Source organism: Cervus elaphus, chromosome 18 (genome assembly GCF_910594005.1).
Source record: "Cervus elaphus chromosome 18, mCerEla1.1, whole genome shotgun sequence".
NCBI lineage: Eukaryota > Metazoa > Chordata > Mammalia > Artiodactyla > Cervidae > Cervus > Cervus elaphus.
In genome coordinates, this window is record NC_057832.1 from 92,966,006 (window position 1) to 92,985,342 (window position 19,337).

Sequence of the window (19,337 nt, forward strand, 5' to 3'; positions counted from 1 at the left end):
AATGTTTTTATTCAAAACATAAATGATGAGAATAAATCTTTTCCCTATGGACAGGGCAGAGTTTCAGAGGGAAATTCCAAGTGATGGCCAGGTCAGATCAGATATATGGTCAGTTCTCTTTAATTTATTTGCCCAAATAATTCCTGCTGGGAAATTCAACCCCAGCAAATTTTTTTTTTTGTTTGTTTTATTTTGTTTCTCTTGAAGAGGTTCGTACTCAGGCAGAGAACTCAAGAGAATAACCAGTAACTCCAGATTGTTAGGAATCTTTGATATTGGGGAAGACTTAGTGAGTAGGAGGCAGGAGCCATGGATTATTGTTTCCAGTTTTGCCACTTTTTGACTGTACAAACCACTTAAATTTCCATCGAAAAAATTGTCTTATCTGTAAAATAGGAATTTTTGTAGCCTGTTAAATTCTGAATCAAATGACTTTTGAGGTCCTCACATCTAGTTGTATATATTCCTTGATCATGAAAAAACACTTATCCCCAGAATTTAACCTTAAATGACTACCCTTTTATGGACAATGCTAAGAAATGTGTTATGAGCCTAATGTTTAATTTTTAAGTAGAAAACATATGCATGAATATTCAAAGCAGTATTTTTCATGATAGCCCCAAAGAGGATACAACCCAAGTATCAAACAATTGATGAATGGATAAATAGAAAGTGGCATAGCCAACATCGAAACAAAAATTGCAGCAAAGAAAATGAAACAGGCAAAGAAAACTTTATTCAAGGCAATTGCAGTAGGGCGAGGAGGCAGAACTGAATCTGAACTCAACCCTGATGAGGCCGAGAAAATAAGGTGTTTGGAGAGATAAGTTGATCCCAGTGTAAATATAATTCAGGACATCAGAGAAAGTCATCGGCCATCTGTAGTTGATCCACCCAAAAGAAAGATAAGCCTATATCATTATGACAGAGGTAGTTTTTACAACTTGGAGCAAGATACCTCAATGGAAGTTAGGCTCATACCCTCCTACAGAACGTGGGAGATAAGGGTGCTTATTTCCTTTGATAGTTGCTTTTCAGAGAGATGTTTTCCTTAGTCTTGATAAGTACAGTCCTAGTTGTAGAATGGCATATGGCTATTTAAAAAGATTTACTTCTCAAAGTAGCAAAGAAAGAATGTATAAGTTTTCTAAATGAAATGCTGGAAGAAATAGGAGGTCAGAAACATAGAGCTAGGAAGTAGCCTGTCCAAAGTTTTGTCAAGCTGAGAGGAGTTTTAAGGCCATTTTGGTCACCGGACAATGAAATACTATTAGACAATAAAAAGGAATGAAGTATTACACTGCAGTATTTAAAGTGGATAACCAACAGTGGCCTACTGTATAGCACACGCAGCTGTGCTCAATGTTACATGACAGCCTGGATGGGAGGGAAGTTTGGGGGAGAATGGATACGTGTATGTGCATGCATGCGTGCTCAGTCATGTCTGACTTTTTGCACCCCAAGGACTGGGGCCCGCCAGGCTCCTCTGTCCATGGAATTTTCCAGGCAAGAAATACTGGAGTGGGTTGCCATTTCCTACTCCAGAGGATCTTTCTGACCCAGGGATCGAACCCAAGTCTCTTGTGTCTTCTGCACTGGCAGTTGGATTTCTTTATCAGCTGAGCCACCGGAGAACCCCAGATACATGTATGAAAAGTGAACGTGTTAGTCCCTCAGTCATGTCCAACTCTTTGTGACTCCGTGGACAGTCATCCATGAGGCTCTTCTGTTCGTGGAATTCTCCAGACAAGAATACTGGAGTGGGTTGCCATCCCCAGGGGATATTCACCCGAAACTATCACAGCATTGTTAATCGATTATAGTCCAATACAAAATAAAAAGTTTAAAAAAAAGGAATGAAGTACTCATATATCCTACAACATGGGTAAACCTTGAAAACATTAATTATGCTAAGTTAAAGAAGCCAGCCGTAAAAAGCCATGTATTGCATGATCATGTATTTAGAAATATCTGGAATATCCAAATCTACAAATTAATGGAGGTCGAGGTGGGGTTGGGGGTGGCAGCTAAAGGTATGAGGTTTCTTTTGGGGGATAATAAAGATGTTTTAAAATTTTCGGTAGTGATGATTGCATAATTCTGTGAATATAGTGAGTGCCATTAAGTTATACACTTTCCTGGGTGAATTGTAAGGTGTGCAAATCATATTTCAGTAAAACCGTTATCAAAACAAATGTTTGTTGAAATATGCTACATGGCCAATAAAATATTTACCTATATTTATGGGTAGAGAAATTTTTAAAACAATTTTTTTTGCTTTCTCCAAGATTGGTTTTGGTTTTCAATAATCTATGGATTCAGAATGTATATTTCTGTAAGATGGTCTGCTTTTAAGTTTTTGTAAAATTTTAGTATGTATTACCATGTTCTGCTAATCAGATCGTATAACATGGAATAGAAGAAAAGTAATTTCTGAAACGTCCTTGAGATATTTGCCTCCCTTAAATTGGGAAAAAAAGAAATTGTCAAAAAAGAAAAAAAATCTGCGTAAAGAAAATAAGAGGAAAGAAGTGTCTCTTATTTGATGAGAAATGATGAGAAATATTACATATTTCTCATATATAAGAAATAAATCTTAAATGATGAGAAATATTTATAATATGTATGTATATCTATAGTATGGTATAAATAAATCCTTGTATTCAAATGAAAACCATATGTACAGAACCCCAATTTGTGAATATGTAATGTTCCACGTGTTCATTTGTAAACTAGCTCTTTGTAGCCTTTTCTTTTTCTGGTCATGCCATGTGACTTACAGGATCTCAGTTCCCCAACCAGCGACTGAACTCACCACGGCAGTGAAAGCGCAGAATTCTAACCACCAGGCAACTAGGAAATTCCTGTAGCCTTTTCTACAGAAACAGTTTTGTCAACACTGATCAGCTTCCAAACCTCGCTCACAAAGATGTATTTTCTCACAATGTAGCTGAAATGGCGTACTAGTGTTAAGACAGGCTGGAATAAAGGTACAAGAGCACAGTGACACAGGAAGGAGGAGAATGAATCATAATGTCCCTGTTTCTTGGGTACAGGCATGACCCCAGGCAAAATTCTGAGTGGTACAGAGTGAGCCTTTGGCTTCCATCCATTTTCCTTTCTGTAGCCCTTGCCCCATGTTCAAGAACTAGAGCTTCTCTCTCTAGGTCATGAAGAGTCCACTATTTTACAGTGCCCCAAGCTTCCCCCGCATTACCTCCCTTAGGCATCACTGTTCCTCTAAGAGACAAATTCACTTACACTGTCTAACACAAGCTTTCTCCCAGGCAACACACACACACACACACACACACACACACACTGACACTGAAATTTTCATTCTTCAAGACTATTAATTTTGTTGTGCCTTGTAAGAGAAGTAAATTCTGAAAACATGGTGACCTCTGGATCTCCTAGAAGCATTTACAGATACAACTTGGGTTGTAACTTGAAAAGTATCACTAGTCAGTAGGATTTCAGGTACTGAATCGAGGGAATGGTAAGAAAAATCTAAAGATAGAATAAGCTGTCCTTTCTGACCCTAGTCACTCTATGAGATGAAATCCTCTAGGTTGCTCATGCTTTTCACAGAATACCTTCTTTGTCTTTGCCTGAACTTCAGCAGTTTAAAAATGTGCCCTGCTAAAAGTTACACTAATTACCAGAGCAGGGATGATGGAGTCTATAATGGTGGCAGTTGAAATTGTGAAGATGAAATAGAAAAGAATAATCGAGGACCGTTACTGTATGAATGGTGCTTTGGGCTTCTTATGTTTTTTAAAATTTGTACACATATATTTTTCTACACATTGATCAATTGGTTTTTTTTTCTTGGTTGTAGATTGGGTTTATGGATACTACAGACAACAGAGAAAACTTGTTGAAGAGATTGGCTGGTCCTATACAGGTAAATATATTAGAATATAATGAAATTCAATGAAAATTATTATTGTTTTTGTATCTGCTCTTATGTGTAAAAGAAAATTTTGTAGCTCCACACATCATTTTAACTTAGCTACATGGGAATGCAGTTAATCACTAAAAATATATCATACGCAAAATGATTTCTAGTGAAGTTCCATTAGCAAATTGGCAGAATAGGGTATATTGATCTCAGACAGAGCTAGATTTGAATATCAGATCTACACTAGCTACGTCTCCTTGGGAAAAGTATGTACCCTAATTGAGTCTCAGTTTTCTCATCTGTGAAATGGAAGATTTTTCTGAACATTAAATGGAGTTGACACAGTGCCTCCTTGTAAATAGAGAATTCTCAATAAACTTTATCAGCTATGCTTGTTATGATCACAGTTGTTGTTATGATTAATATTAACAAATAATGATGGTAGTCTTGCCTTCAAAAGGAGTTTCCTTCTGAATTAGTGTGCTGAGTTAATTGGAATCAGGGTTAAATGTGATTTTGTGTGATTACCGGACTTAGAGCATCATGAATAGCTGATGTTGGCTTAAAATAGTTCCATCAGAAATGATGATCAAAAACCTTAGGAAAGAAGAGAAGCTCTAGGCCTGATTGGATGAGCTTGGGTGGACTCTGCAGGGAACATAACATGCCTGATGACCATCTGAGATAGAGTTCAGTGGTAGAGTTGGGTACTTATTAGAGATAAGATTGGGTTAATAATTGGAATCGAATTAAAAGGGCTTTAACATGAATCTAGCCATTGTTGGCAAAGTAATATCTCGGCTTTTTAATATGCTATCTAGGTTGGTCATAACTTTCCTCTCAAGGAGTGTCTTTTAATTTCCTGGCTGCAGTCACCATCTGCAGTGATTTTGGAGCCCAAAAAAATAAAGTCTGACACTGTTTCCACTGTTTCCCCATCTATTTCCCATCCGTCTAGTCAAGGCTATGGTTTTTCCAGTGGTTATGTATGGATTTGAGAGTTGGACTGTGAAGAAAGCTGAGCACTTAAAAATTGATGCTTTTGAACTGTGGTGTTGGAGAAGACTCTTGAGTCCCTTGGACTGCAAGAAGATCCAACCAGTCCATCCTAAAGGAGATCGGTCCTGGGTGTTCATTGGAAGGACCGATGCTGAAGCTGAAACTTCAATACTTCGGCCACCTCATGCGAAGAGTTGAATCGTTGGAAAAGACCCTGATGCTGGGAGGGATTGGGGGCGGGAGGAGAAGGGGACGACAGAGGATGAGATGGCTGGATGGCATCACTGACTCGATGGATGTGAGTTTGAGTAAACTCTGGGAGTTGGTGATGGACAGGGAGACCTGGTGTGCTGCGATTCATGGGGTCGCAAAGAGTCGGACACGACTGAGCGACTGAACTGAACTGAACTGAGCCAATCTGTTTTATAGATGAAAGATAGCAGCACCATGAATTTTGTAGTGAGGCTTGCATTTTCTTTTTTTAATTCTTACTTTAAAACTAGAAATTTTTTAAAAAATTCATTCAAATACAAAGAATATAAAACCACTGTTTACTCCCTCCAGGTATATCCACTAGGAAATTTGGTATATTCTTTTCAGGACAGTTTTTATTATATTATGTTTATATGCTTCTTACATAGAGTTTTGCATCCAATTTATTCTAGTAATTATTTTTGAGTATTTCCTTATTTCAGTGATAATCCCTGTTGATCCTGGTACTTAGTGTCTGCCTAACAGTCTATGGAAGAAATGTTTCATTTTTAATATTTGGATATTCAGGCTGTTATAAACAGTGATAAATAGATGAATAGAAATGACTTTATATTTTTATCATTTTTATAAAAGAATCCTTGATATACCATTACTGAATAGCAAAAAATAAATGCTTTCAGAATTCTAGATACACATGACCTAGTTGGCTTCTAGAGAGCATGTATGTGCTTACGTATAAGTAAGTGACCACCCCACTGAATAAACCAGGATTTAAAAATTGTCATTTTTAAAATCTTCACTAATCTGATATGCTTAAAAAATGACATTTTAATTTTAATTTGTTCTGTTTGATTACTCTTGAAGGCAGGATTTTAATTTTTATTAGCCATTTATATCATCTTTTTGGTGAAATAAATTAGAACGTAGAATAATCAAGATATACATTAAAGCAGGAAAAATTGAACAAATTAAGTCATGTCTAGCTTCTGATTAGATGGGTGTGTGGTAGTTCTACATGACATTTTATAGAAAGACTTGCCTTTAATTTACAAATTTACAATTATGACCTATATATAAGGACATTCTTTTTATTATTAATTTTTTAATCTTGAGAAATACATAAAAACAAAGATTCTCCATAACTTTGTGCCGTTTTTAATTATTTAAATTTATTATTTTGTAAAATTTTGTTTATGTTTTGCTATTATATATCCAAGGTAATGAACATCCTCTAATTCTATTTCCTTGAGCAATTGTTTTTTCAGAAAAAATAGACTTTAACAAAAAGAGAGTTGTTGGATCAAATTGCCAAGTGTTTTTAATATTGATATAATGGTCAAATTTTAGAAAATTGTTTTTCCTCACATTTTTATCCATTTCCTCACATTTTTACTCATACTCGTTTTATTTATTTTTTTCATTTATTTTTATTAGTTGGAGGCTAATCACTTTACAATATTGTAGTGGTTTTTGCCACACACTGACATGAATCAGCCATGGATTTATATGTGTTCCCCATCCCGATCCCCCCTCCCGCTTCCCTCCCCATCCCATCCCTCTGAGTCTTCCCAGTGTACCAGCCCCGAGCACTTGTCTCATGCATCCAACCTGGGCTGGTGGTCTGTTTCACCCTTGATAGTATACTTCTTTCAATGCTGTTCTCTCTGAACATCCCACCCTCACCTTCTCCCACAGAGTCCCAAAGTCTGTTTTGTACATCTGTGTCTCTTTTTCTGTTTTGCATATAGGGATCATTACCATCTTTTTAAATTCCATATACATGCGTTAGTATACTGTATTGGTCTTTATCTTTCTGGCTTACTTCACTCTGTATAATGGGCTCCAGTTTCATCCATCTCATTAGAACTGATTCAAATGAATTCTTTTTAATGGCTGAGTAATATTCCATAGTGTATATGTACCACAGCTTTCTTAACCATTCATCTGCTGATGGGCATCTAGGCTGCTTCCATGTCCTGGCAATTGTAAACAGTGCTGTGATGAACATTGGGGTGCACGTGTCTCTTTCAGATCTAGTTTCCTCGGTGTGCATGCCCAGAAGTGGGATTGCTGGGTCATATGGCAGTTCTATTTCCAGTTTTTTAAGGAGTCTCCACACTGTTCTCCATAGTGGCTGTACTAGTTTGCATTCCCACCAACAGTGTAAGAGGGTTCCCTTTTCTCCACACCCTCTCCAGCATTTATTGCTTGTAGACTTTTGGATAGCAGCCATCCTGACTGGCGTGTAATGGTACCTCGTTGTGGTTTTGATTTGCATTTCTCTGATAATGAGTGATGTTGAGCATCTTTTCATGTGTTTGTTAGCCATCTGTATGTCTTCTTTGGAGAAATGTCTGTTTAGTTCTTTGGCCTATTTTTTGATTGGGTCATTTATTTTTCTGGAATTGAGCCGCAGGATCACACTCGTTTTAAAAATCTGGTCAACTTGATTGACAAAAAGTAAAATCCTATTTTTAATTTGCTTTTTTCTAATTATTTAATTTCTTATTGTTCAGAAACTAGCAACAAGAAATTAAAGTGTCTGACTCATTGCAACCCATGGACTGAAGCACATCAGGCTTCCCCGTCCTTCACTATCTCCATGAATTTGCTTAAACTTGTGTGCATTGAGTCAATGATACCATCCAACCATCTCATCCTCTGTCAACCCCTTCTCCTCTTGCCCTCGGTCTTTCCCAGCATCAGGGTCTTTTGCAATGAGTTGGCTCATCACATCATTGGCCAAAGTATTGGAGCTTCAACTTCAGCATCAGACCTTCCAATGAATATTCAGGGTTGATTTCCTTTTGGATTAACTGGAACTGATGCTTTCAGATTGTGGTGCTGAGAAAGACTCTTGAGAGTCCCTTGGTCAACAAGGAGATCAAAGTAGTCAATTACTTAATTTCTTAAATTACCCCAAGTAACAGGGTTTAGGTTAGGGTTTTGGGAGGACATATGGTAAATAAATACTGCCTGGGGTAATGGTTAATTGAATAAGAACGGTAGACCTGAGTAACTGGTATTAAAAAAAAAAGGACAATCCATTTATTTAACTTAGTTTCACTTTTGTTTTCAGTAAAAGGGTGTCTTATATTCTTTTTGAATAAATTTGTGTCTTAGTTTCTCTGGATTTCATTCCAGGTCCTGCTTACAGTTTCAGATGAGGACATTTTACAGCTGCTTAGCTCAAGCTGAGTTCAGATTGATAATTTTGTCTGAATTCATAGAATGTCAAAAAGAAAACAAGTGAGAAAAAGCCTTTATCCAAATGAACACTTCTCTCCCAAGCAATCACTCCCAAGTCAAGAATTTTAAATATGGATTATTCAATATTAAGTATATTATCTTTTTATTTTTAATACAATAAATGTCGGTAGTATTGTCAATTTCTATGCTTATTATCCCACCTGGAAAATGAAAAACTATGTGTGATAACTATAAAATTTCAGGATAAATTAGTTTTAAGAGTCTTAAATTTAATTGATGAACAGCTGAAGTAAATTGGTCTTGACCACACTTACTTCTAGTTTTGTTCATAATAGCTTATCTTTTGAGCTGTTAGACTTCTTCAATCTTGGAAGAAAAGACTTGCCCTTGAATGTATATATAGAATTCTATTCATAAAAGTTACTAAGAACATCATAACATCTGCCTGTAAGAGAGCTCATTGCTTTACCATAAGCTATTTTGAAATGTCACATGGCACATCAAACATGATTTAAATAGAATCACTTACGCTAAGGTTGTTTCAGAAATATTATACAGCTGCAATATGTGGAGAAACAATAAAAATCCATGCTAGCTATCAGATGGATAGAGAAACAGTGGAAGAGGAGGAGAAGATGTGTTTCAATTGTGGTTTTTTTTTAGCATAGACTAAAAACAACTTTTCTATTCAGGATATATCCTATAATTATGCTGAGAAATGGCAGGGTTGGTAAATACAGTGAACAGTCCCATTTTTTAAGTTATTACAAGAAGGTGAGCAAAGTTTATCACTCTGCAATGAAAGAGCAGATAGTAAATCTGAGAACGTCAGCACTAAAATCGAGTTCTTTCCTTAGTAACTTCATTTCATGTAAGGATTTCAGAAAACGAATTTCCTTCTTTCTATTAACGATAAATTTTCTATTTAAAATGTCTATATAAAGACAATTCAGTGAAGAAAGAAAAACTAGGTCTTTTGGTCTTTCTTTTTTTAATATATATCATGAACATGTAGCCCACCATGATCACAAGATTAAAACCTTCCCTCTGTTTGAGTTGTTAGACCTTATCACCTTAAGCAATGAGAAGATCAGAAATGAATGGACTTATACTGCTTACTTCTTAGAAGTGATCGCTATTGAAATGATTTCCTGGATTTTCCTAGATTTCCTGGATTTAAAAATACATATATTCAGATGTTTCTTTTCACCATATTTTAAGACAACTTGAAACTGGAAATTGTATATTGATATATTTTCTTTTTTTTTTTTCATTTATTTTTATTAGTTGGAGGCTAATTACTTCACAATATTGTAGTGGTTCAAGTGTTCTTAAACCCAGAGAACTTTAAAGTTTTAGTTAAAGGGCTGCATTGGCTGCACAAGATTGCATTAGACCACACAGGAGTCACTACTAGCCACTTGACTGAACACCTCAGAAGGAGGGAAGCTCTGAATGCCAAATTGATTCTGCTTCCTCAAATAGAATATCCTGTCTAAATAGTATTTCCAACAAATATATAGGCTAGAAGATACTACTTATGGAAAACAAAGGAACCATAATATAAGGTTGTGTATTGTGTGGTTTGGTGTTTGGCATTTATTTTTGGACATAGTTGGGTTTAGTAATTTTACTTCTGTTAACCTAGGAGAAATAGGTAACTCAGAAAGAAAATTTAAATCTGTATTGAACTGAACTGATTTTTGACTCATTCAGTCATCTCTTTACATCTGGAATCTGAAAATTCTTTTAACATATGATGCTTTCCTCTGAATCATCACTCCTTATCTTAGGCTGTTCATTTCTCAGTTCCAACTTAAGAATGAAAAGGCATGTTCTAGAACTCTGTGTATAGAGTTGCCTCATTTTTGTAAAATATTATATATTTATATGTACATAGAAGAGAAACCTGGAAGGTTACACACCACCCTATTGGCAGTGGCTTACCCCTGAAGAATGGGACTGTGGAGGGTCACTGGATGCAGGAGACCTTCACCTCTTACTGTATGCTATTGTATCATGCTCATTTTTTAAACATGTATATACTTGCAAAAGGTTTTCAACACGCTTCTGTTAGTTTTAGCTAAGAAGGGCAAGGTAGTTGGATAAGGACCCCAGCTTTGCATTTTTACCAGTCAGGACGTAGGGACTGTCCTGAGCTGTGGTGTAAGGCTGTCACAGATATCTAATCAGGGCGTGAGGACTTCCTGGTCATCCCTAACATTCAGACTGACTAGGCTGTTTGCTCTGTATTTCAATTTTCTTTCAGTAAATAATTTTTAATAGTACTCTACCTAATTGTGCATGAATCAAATCAGTGTTTCACTTTGTGAAATCTCTTTGAACAATTACACTACAGATCCAAGTGATTATTAGTTGGCAGTGTCTTAACTTGAGCCCAAAGAGATTAAACAAATTAAACAAATTTGGGTGTATCTGATAATCTCATAAAATGATTAGAGGGAGTTGACTTGCTTAATTGCATATTATAGATAGGTATTTCCTATCATCTGTACATCTTTAAAAAGTTCAGCTGAGATGTATGTTTCCTATGCTAAATGGGATGAGTAGAGAATGCCTCATGAGAGGCTGAATAAGGTTCATTAAATAATCTAAAACTCAGAATTTATTTACCTGCAAATTATCACTTTAGGATTGAAAAAATAAAGGTGTGGCTGCAGAATAGCATTACAATTAAATAATCATTGCTAAATATATCTAAGAATAAAACAATATGCCAGCAGTAATCACCTGTGAGTAAGATGAAAATTGCATAGATTCTCTAGGCCAGCCTCATAACTACCCCTGCTGACTATATTTGGTAGAGTCTTGAATAGATTGGGCAAGTCCCTTAGTAGCTCAAGATGAGAACATCTGGCTATTTCTCCTTCTGTTTGCACTCAAATGTGTGGGTTTAGTATCTGGGTTGACCATTCCCCTTTCCTTTTCTTGACCCTTTATGTGATTCTTTGTGTTCTGTACTCTGAAATTTCCTTTTTTATAAAATAAGTCTTCCAGCAAAAAAAAAAAAAGAATATTGCATGTTAATTAAAACAATTTAAGATCAGTCCACAGTTTCTGTTATCACACAAATTTCATTTAAATGTTTTCAACTTTTAGACAAAATATAATTGCAATTATTTTAAGTTGACCTTTGTCACCTTGCTATTTTATGAAGCCGTAAAGGCTGAGTGCAAGGCCCAGTTTCCTGTTTTCTGTATGGTAACTCTGATTCTTTAAATCAAAGGTTTTCAAAGAGCAGAGAGAAAAATATGTAAGTGACTCATTTTGTTAAACCTCAAGATTCTTTTATTTATTTATTTTTGGTTGCACTGGGTCTTCATTGCTGTGCATGGGCTTTCTCTAGTTGTGGCCAGAGGGGACTACTCTCTAGTTGCATCGCTCAGGCTTCTCGTGTGGTGGCTTCTTTTGTTGTGGGGCACAGGCTATAGAGGCGCAAGCTTCAGCAGAGGTAACACACAGAATCGGTAGTTGTGGCTTGCAGGCTCTAGGGTGAGGTCTCAATAGTTGTGGTGCAGGGGCTTTAGTTGGTCCGTTGCATGTGGAATCTTCCCTGACCAGGGATCGAACTCCTGTTGCCTCTGTTGGCAGGCAGATTCTTATCCACTGCACCAAGGAAGTCGTGACTCATTTTTTACATTCAGAAAGATTTTTTATTAATTGAAGCAGAGAATTATAAAAGCTATTTTGAATATATTCAGATATGTTTAGGACTGATTTTTCCCCCCCTTTATCCAGTGAATGTATATATATCTCAATGTGGCTATCTCTCTATCCTGCTGCCTGTTAATACCAGGTCTCTTTTTTAACTATGTGGTATGTTTTGTTCAGCTAAGAGATGCCTTGACTGAGCCAGAAGTAGAACTTTTCTTGGCTGGAGTGCAGAGGATCTTAGAGGTTCTTTGTGGCCTCTGGCAAACCAGCTTCCAAACTGTGCAGGGAGCTTCTTAACTATCATAGAATATTCTGGGACACTTGAAAGCTGTCTAGATTCCTTCCTCAAACAGTATGTGCCCAGGTTCCACGGAGAGGGAAGCGAACTTGAACGGTTTTTACAGGTAGATTCAGAGTAGTAGCTGATAACCTAGGGAGGTGGACTTGTTGGAAGCTAGAACTGAGAGAAGCAGTCGGGCGCCCTGGGAGATAATTACCGTGACTGAGGAAGAAGCCTGGGAGCAGAGGCTGAGGGCAGAGTAGAGGCTGGCATCAGCTGGTCCGGCTTCCCTGTGATGCTCTCAGCTGTTTGCGGGGCTTCTCCCTACCTAGATATCCCCTCCCTCTCAAATACCTGCAAGCACTGTCCTGGAAACAGAGAACCCAAGCAAGCTCCATGATGGGCTCCTTCTCAAAGAGCCCGAAATGAGAAGACCACCCTGGGTGTTCCCAGACAGACTCACATGAAGCCAGCTGAAGTGCAGGCATCTAGTCCAGTCCAGCTGCTGCCCACAGCCCAGGAGGCAGTTGAGAGGCTCTTGTCTAGGACGGAGCAGCAACCTTGGACTTAAAATCAGATTCTTGTCCACCTGGGCTAAACTTTTTCCCTTGGGAGATACTACCTACTTCTCTAATTTAACAGAATGAATTTTGATAATAAATTTTGAGAAAGAGGAGACAATACCTGAACTGAGAAACTGAGTGTGATAAGATGATAGATACCTTTCTGATCATTTCTCTGCTCCTGCATTTCTCCCAGTGACCAAATCAATGAAGTGGAGAGCTCTGAACCATTGCCTTGGTGAGCATCAAGAGTCATGATCTGGCATGTGTTTTCCCCCAAAAATGAAAATCACTTCATTTATTTCTCATTGTAAAAATAACACATGTTCATTTAAGAAAAATCATATATATATATATAGGTGTGGTAGATGTGGGTTTCCCTTGTGGCTCAGCTGGTAAAGAATCTGCCTGCATTGCAGGAGACCTGGGTTCAATTTCGGGGTTGGGAAGATCCCCTGGAGAAGGGATAGGCTACCCACTCCAGTATTCTGGCCTGGAGAATTCCATGGACTATGTCGCAAAGAGTTGGACACGACTGAGTGACTTTCACTTCACTATTTGTAGCTGTAAATTTAGTTATGTGTAAATACATAAATGTATTTATGTTTGTGAATATATATATTTATAGCATAATATAAATGTATGTATAAATACTTACCTACAGATATATTTATGTAAATATATTAAATATATAAAACAAATTTATGCACAATGTATATGTATAATAGCTGAAATTTATAGAAAATGGCTATAAATCTTAATTGGAAAACAAAAAAAGCTGTATTTTAGAGTCCTTTGCCATTTGGAAATTAAAACAATAGCAGAACCACCCAGAGTCAGCATCAAAGCACATTTAAAACTTGGCACATGCCAAGCTGGATTATTTCGAAACAACTAATGGCTAGTCTAGCTTTTTTACATAGGTATTTTCTTTCATATTTCATGAGCATTTCTAGGAAATAAGAGCTCCTTGCAGCACTTTTTTCATAAAAAACATATAGTTTTTCTTTTCTAAAAGCCCCAAACTTGCATCCACACCTATAGTGCCCCATATATCCTGAAGGAGATTCTTAGGTTCAGTTAGTCTATATTAAAACGTGAAGGAGTTGACTTCTTATTGATTCCTCGACTTGCTTTCTACCTGGATGTTATCATATATATTCCTTGACAAAGGGAAATTTAAAGTTTGGAGATCATTCATTTAATGAAATCATACATACTGGGTGCATAACACGAGCCAGACACTGTGTCGTGTTCCAGGGATGCACTGAACAATGGAAACAGTCACAATCATGCCAATGACAGTGATTACCAAGTATGACAAATGTCCCAATGGTAGACTGTGCTGACCCAGATCTGTGGCTCCTGCATACCGTAAGTGGTTCAGAGGAAGCTCCTGAGTGGAAGGGACTTTACAGTGGAATAAAGCATAAGTAGGAGCTAACTAAACAATCACAGGTGAAAGATTATTGCATGCAAAGAGAGCGGCCGTGTTAACCTATGGGCAAGAGAGAGATTGTTATTCTTCCAGCGATCTAGTAAGCTTCTTCCCTGGATAGAAAAATAGGAATGTGATGAGAACATTCTTCAGTTCAGTTCAGTGTCTCGATTGGGTCCGATTCTTTGTGACCCTATGGACTTCAGCATGCCAGCTTCCCTGAAGCTTGCCTGTCCATCACCAACACTCAGAGTTTGCTCAAACTCATGTCCGTTAAGTCTATCTTGCCTTTCAACCATCTCATCCTCTGTCATCCCCTCCTTCTCCTGCTTTCAGTCTTTCCCACCATGAGGGTCTTTTCCAATGAGTCAGTTCTTCCCATCAGGTGGCAAAACTTCAGCTTCACCATCAGTCCTTCCAATGAGTATTCGGGACTGATTTCCTTTAGGATGGACTGGTTGGATCTCCTTGCAGTCCAAGGGACTCTCAGGAGTCTTCTCCAACACCACAGTTCAAAAGCATCAATTTTTTGGTGCTCAGCTTTCAATATAGTCCAACTCTCATATCCATACATGACTACTGGAAAAACCATAGCTTTGACTAGACAGACCTTTGTTTGCAAAGTAATGTCTTTGCTTTTAAATATGCTGTCTAGATTGGTGATAGCTTTTCTTCCAAGGAACAAGCATCTTTTAATTTCATGGCTGCAGTCACCATCTGCAATGATTTTGTAGCCCTCCAAAATAAAGTCTCTCATTGTTTCCATTGTTTCCCCATCTATTTGCCATGAAGTGATGGGAGCAGATGCCATGATCTTAAGTTTTCTGAATGTTGAGTTTTAAGCCAACTTTTTCACTCCCATCTTTCACTTTCATCATGAGGCTCTTTAGTTCCTCTTGACTTTCTGCCATAAGGGTAGTGTCATCTGCATACCTGAGATAACTGATATTTCTCCTGGCAATCTTGATTCCACCTGTTGCTTCATACAGCCCAGCATTTCTCATGATGCAATCTACATATAAGTTAAATAAGCAGGGTGACAATATACAGCCTTGACATATTCCTTTTCCTATTTGGAACCAGTCTGTTGTTCCATGTTCAGTTCTAACTGTTGCTTCTTGACCTGCATACAGATTTCTCAGGAAGCAAGTCAGGTGGTCTGGTATTCCCATCTCTTTCACAATTTTCCACAGTTTATTGTGATCCACACAGTCAAAGGCTTTGGCATAGTCAATAAAGCAGAAATAGATGTTTTTCTGGAATTCTCTTGCTTTTTTGATGATCCAGCAGATGTTGGCAGTTTGATCTCTGGTTCCTCTGCCTTTTCTAAAACCAGCTTGAACATCTGGAAGTTCATGGTTCACATACTGTTGAAGCCTGGCTTGGAGAATTTTGAGCATTACTTTACTAGTGTGTGAGATGAGTGCAAATGTGCAGTCGTTTGAGCATTCTTTGGGATTGCCTTTCTTTGGGATTGGAATGAAAACTGACCTTTTCCAGTCCTGTGGCCACTGCTGAGTTTTCCAAATTTTCTGGCATATTGAGTGCAGCACTTTCACAGCATCATCTTTTAGGACTTGAAATAGTTCAACTGGAATTCCATCACTTCCACTAACTTTGTTCATAGTGATGCTTCCTAAGGCCACTTGACTTCACTTGACTTCACATTCCAGGATATCTTGCTCTAGGCGAGGGATCACACCACCATGATTATCTGGGTTGTGAAGATCCTTTTTGTACAGTTTTTCTGTGTATTCTTGCCACCTCTTCTTAATATCTTCTGCTTCTGTTAGGTCCATACCATTTCTGTCCATTATTGTGCCCATCTTTGCATGAAATATCCCCTTGGTATCTATAATATTCTTGAAGAGATCTGTAGTCTTTCCCATTCTATTGTTTTCCTCTATTTCTTTACATTGATGACTGAGGAAGGCTTTCTTATCTCTCCTTGCTCTTCTTTGGAACTCTGCATTCAAATGGGTATATCTTTTCTTTTCTCCTTTTCGCTTCTCTTCTTTTCACAGCTATTTGTAAGGCCTCCTCAGACAGCCATTTTGCCTTTTTGCATTTCTTCTTCTTGGGAATGGTCTTGCTCCTTGTCTCCTGTACAATGTCATGAACCTCCGTCCATAGTTCACCAGGCACTCTATCAGATCTAGTCCCTTAAATCTATTTCTCACTTTCACTGTATAATTGTTAGGGATTTGATTTAGGTCATACTTGGATGGTCTAGTGGTTTCCCCTACTTTCTTCAATTTAAGTCTGAATTGGCAATAGGGAGCTCATGATCTGAGCCACAGTCAGCTCCCAGACTTGTTTTTCTGAGTGTATAGAGCTTCTCCATTTTTGGCTGCAAAGAATATAATCAGTCTGATTTCAGTGTTAAACATCTGGTGATGTCCATATGTAGAGTCTTATCTTGTGTTGTTGGAAGAGGGTGTTTGCTATGACCAGTGCATTCTCTTGGCAGAACTCTATTAGCCTTTGTCCTGCTTCATTCTGTACTCCAAGATCAAATTTGCCTGTTACTCCAGGTGTTTCTTGACCCTCTACTTTTGCATTCCAGTCCCCTATAATGAAAAGGACATCTTTTTTGGGTGTTAATTCTGGAAGGTCTTATAGGTCTTCATGGAACTGTTCAACTTCAACTTCTTCAGCATTTCTGGTCAGGGCATTGACTTGGATTACCGTGATATTGAATGGTTTGCCTTGGAGACGAACAGAGATCATTCTGTCATTTTTTGAGATTGCATCCAAGTACTGAGTTTAGGACTCTTTTGTTGACTATGATGGCTACTCCATTTCTTCTAAGCGATTCCTGCCCACAGTAGTAGATATAATGGTCATCTGAGTTAAATTCACCCATTCCAGTCCATTTTAGTTCGCTGATTCCTAGAATGTTGACGTTCACTCTTGACATCTCCTGTTTGATCACTTACAATTTGCCTTGATTCATGGACCTAACATTCCAGGTTCCTATGCAGTATTGCTCTTTCCAGCATTGGACCTTACTTCCATCACCAGTCACATCCACAACTGGTATTGTTTTTGCTTTGGCTCCATCTCTTCCTTCTTTCTGGAGTTATTTCTCTACTGATCTCCAGTAGCATATTGGGCACCTACCGACCTGGGGAGTTCATCTTTCAGTGTCCTATCTTTTTGCCTTTTCATACTGTTCATGGGGTTCTGAAGGCAGGAATACTTAAGTGGTTTGCCATTCCCTACTCCAGTGGACCACATTTTGTCAGAACTCTCCACCATGACCCGTATGTCCTGGGTGGCCCTACACGGCATGGCTCATAGTTTCATTGAGGTAGACAAGGCTGTGGTCCATGTTTTTAGATTGGTTAGTTTTCTGTGATGGTGGTTTTCAGTCTGTCTGCCCTCTGATGGAGAAGGAAGCTTTCTGATGGGATAGACTGACTGAGGGGGAAACTGGGTCTTGTTCTGATGGGGCCATGCTCAGTAAATCTTTAATCCAATTTTCTGTTGATGGGTGGAGCTGGGTTCCCTCCCTGCTATTTACCTGGGGCCAAACTATGGTGGAGGTGATGCAGATAATGGTGACCTCCCTCAAAAGACCCCAGGCATGGACTGCTACACTCGGTGCTCCCACCCCTGCAGCAGGCCACCACCGACCCATCCCTTTGCCGGAGACTCCCGGACACCCACAGGCAAGTCTCCTGTGGGGTCACTGTTTCTTTCTCCTGGGTCCTGGTGCACAAGGTTCTGTTGTGTCCTCCAAGAGTCTGTTTCCCAGTCCTGTGCAAGTTCTGGCAGCTCTATAGTGGGGTTATTGGCGACCTTCTCCAAGAGGACTTACGTCACACCCACACCAAGAGCCCCGTCCCTGCGGCAGACCACTGCCGACGTGTGTCTCCACAGGAGATGCTCAAACACAGTTCTGTCTTGGCCTCTGTGGGGTCCCTGGGTCCTGGGGAGCACAAGGCTTCTTTGAGCCCTCTGAGCTTCTCTGGCGGGAACGGGGTTTAATTCTAAACGTGAATTCGCCCCTCCTACCGTCTTGCTGGGGCTTCTCCTTTGTCCCTGGACGTGGGGTATCTCCTCACAGCCACTCCAGTGCCTACCGGGGTTTTTCTGACTTTGGACGTGGGGGTATCTCCACCCGGCAGGTCCAGTGAAGCTCAGCCCCCACTCCTGACCTTGGACGTGGGGTAGTGGCACCTGGTATGTCCCTGCAGTTTATTTCTGGCATGAGTGAATAAAGCTGGGATATGATAGTGTTTTCATTTTACAAGGTGAAGTCACCTGCCCAGATTTAAAAACTGAGCAGAAGACTGCAAACTTGAACCTGGGGCTTGACTCCCAGTACTCTTCTTGAGACTCCTTATGGCCACATCTGAGTCTTGTGTTTCAGCGATGTGGATAACAACACAGAGCTGTTAGATTTCTTAATTATCATGTAAATATTTTTTAAAATGCCGATTCCAAAGCCAGTGTGTTTGATTTGGTCCTTTTTTTTTTTTTTTTTTTTTTTTGCTTTATGCATATATCTTTTAAAATAATATATTGAAAGCAGTCTCTTCGAAAAGTGAAATTGTGGGGGCCTTTTATTTTCATCTCTGCTTGTCCATATCTTCCGGCCTGTCTACACTAAACATATATTTATTTTATAGCTGGGTTGGGGAAAGGGGGCTTAAAATGTCTAATTAATATAGTATAGTATAAATTTATTTAAATTAATTTTTAAAATTCTATGTGTGATGAATGAGTTGTTTTGCATCACAGAAAGTCTTCTGCTTCATCGTATGTCCTCATTTCATATAATGATCTAATGGTTTATGTGTCTGAGGGCCTTGTATCTGGGTCTCTTCCTACTTGACTGAAGCAGAACTTCTTTACTGATCAGTAAAGTCGGAAATACTGTGTTAATCATTAATATCCTTAAAAAGCAGGTAATAAATTTAGTGTAGAAATGGATACGATGCTCTTAGAAGGATAGGCATATCATGGTCCACTTGCATCTTACCCGAATTCGAGCTAGCCAGGACTCCAGGGAGGGCACTTAAAATCTCACACAACTGGATTTTCTTC

At 38.6% G+C, this 19,337-nt stretch overlaps 1 protein-coding gene across 4 annotated transcripts in view; it reads left to right on the forward strand.

The window, feature by feature from the left end:
- PTPRZ1 (protein tyrosine phosphatase receptor type Z1) overlaps positions 1 to 19,337 on the forward strand; it is a 193,830-nt gene that overhangs the window by 53,347 nt on the left and 121,146 nt on the right. For all 4 annotated transcript variants that reach the window (XM_043871959.1, XM_043871960.1, XM_043871962.1 and 1 more), the window contains exon 2: positions 3,842 to 3,907. In XM_043871959.1, coding sequence (XP_043727894.1) covers positions 3,842 to 3,907 — 66 coding nt within the window. The remainder of the gene's footprint in view (positions 1 to 3,841; positions 3,908 to 19,337) is intronic.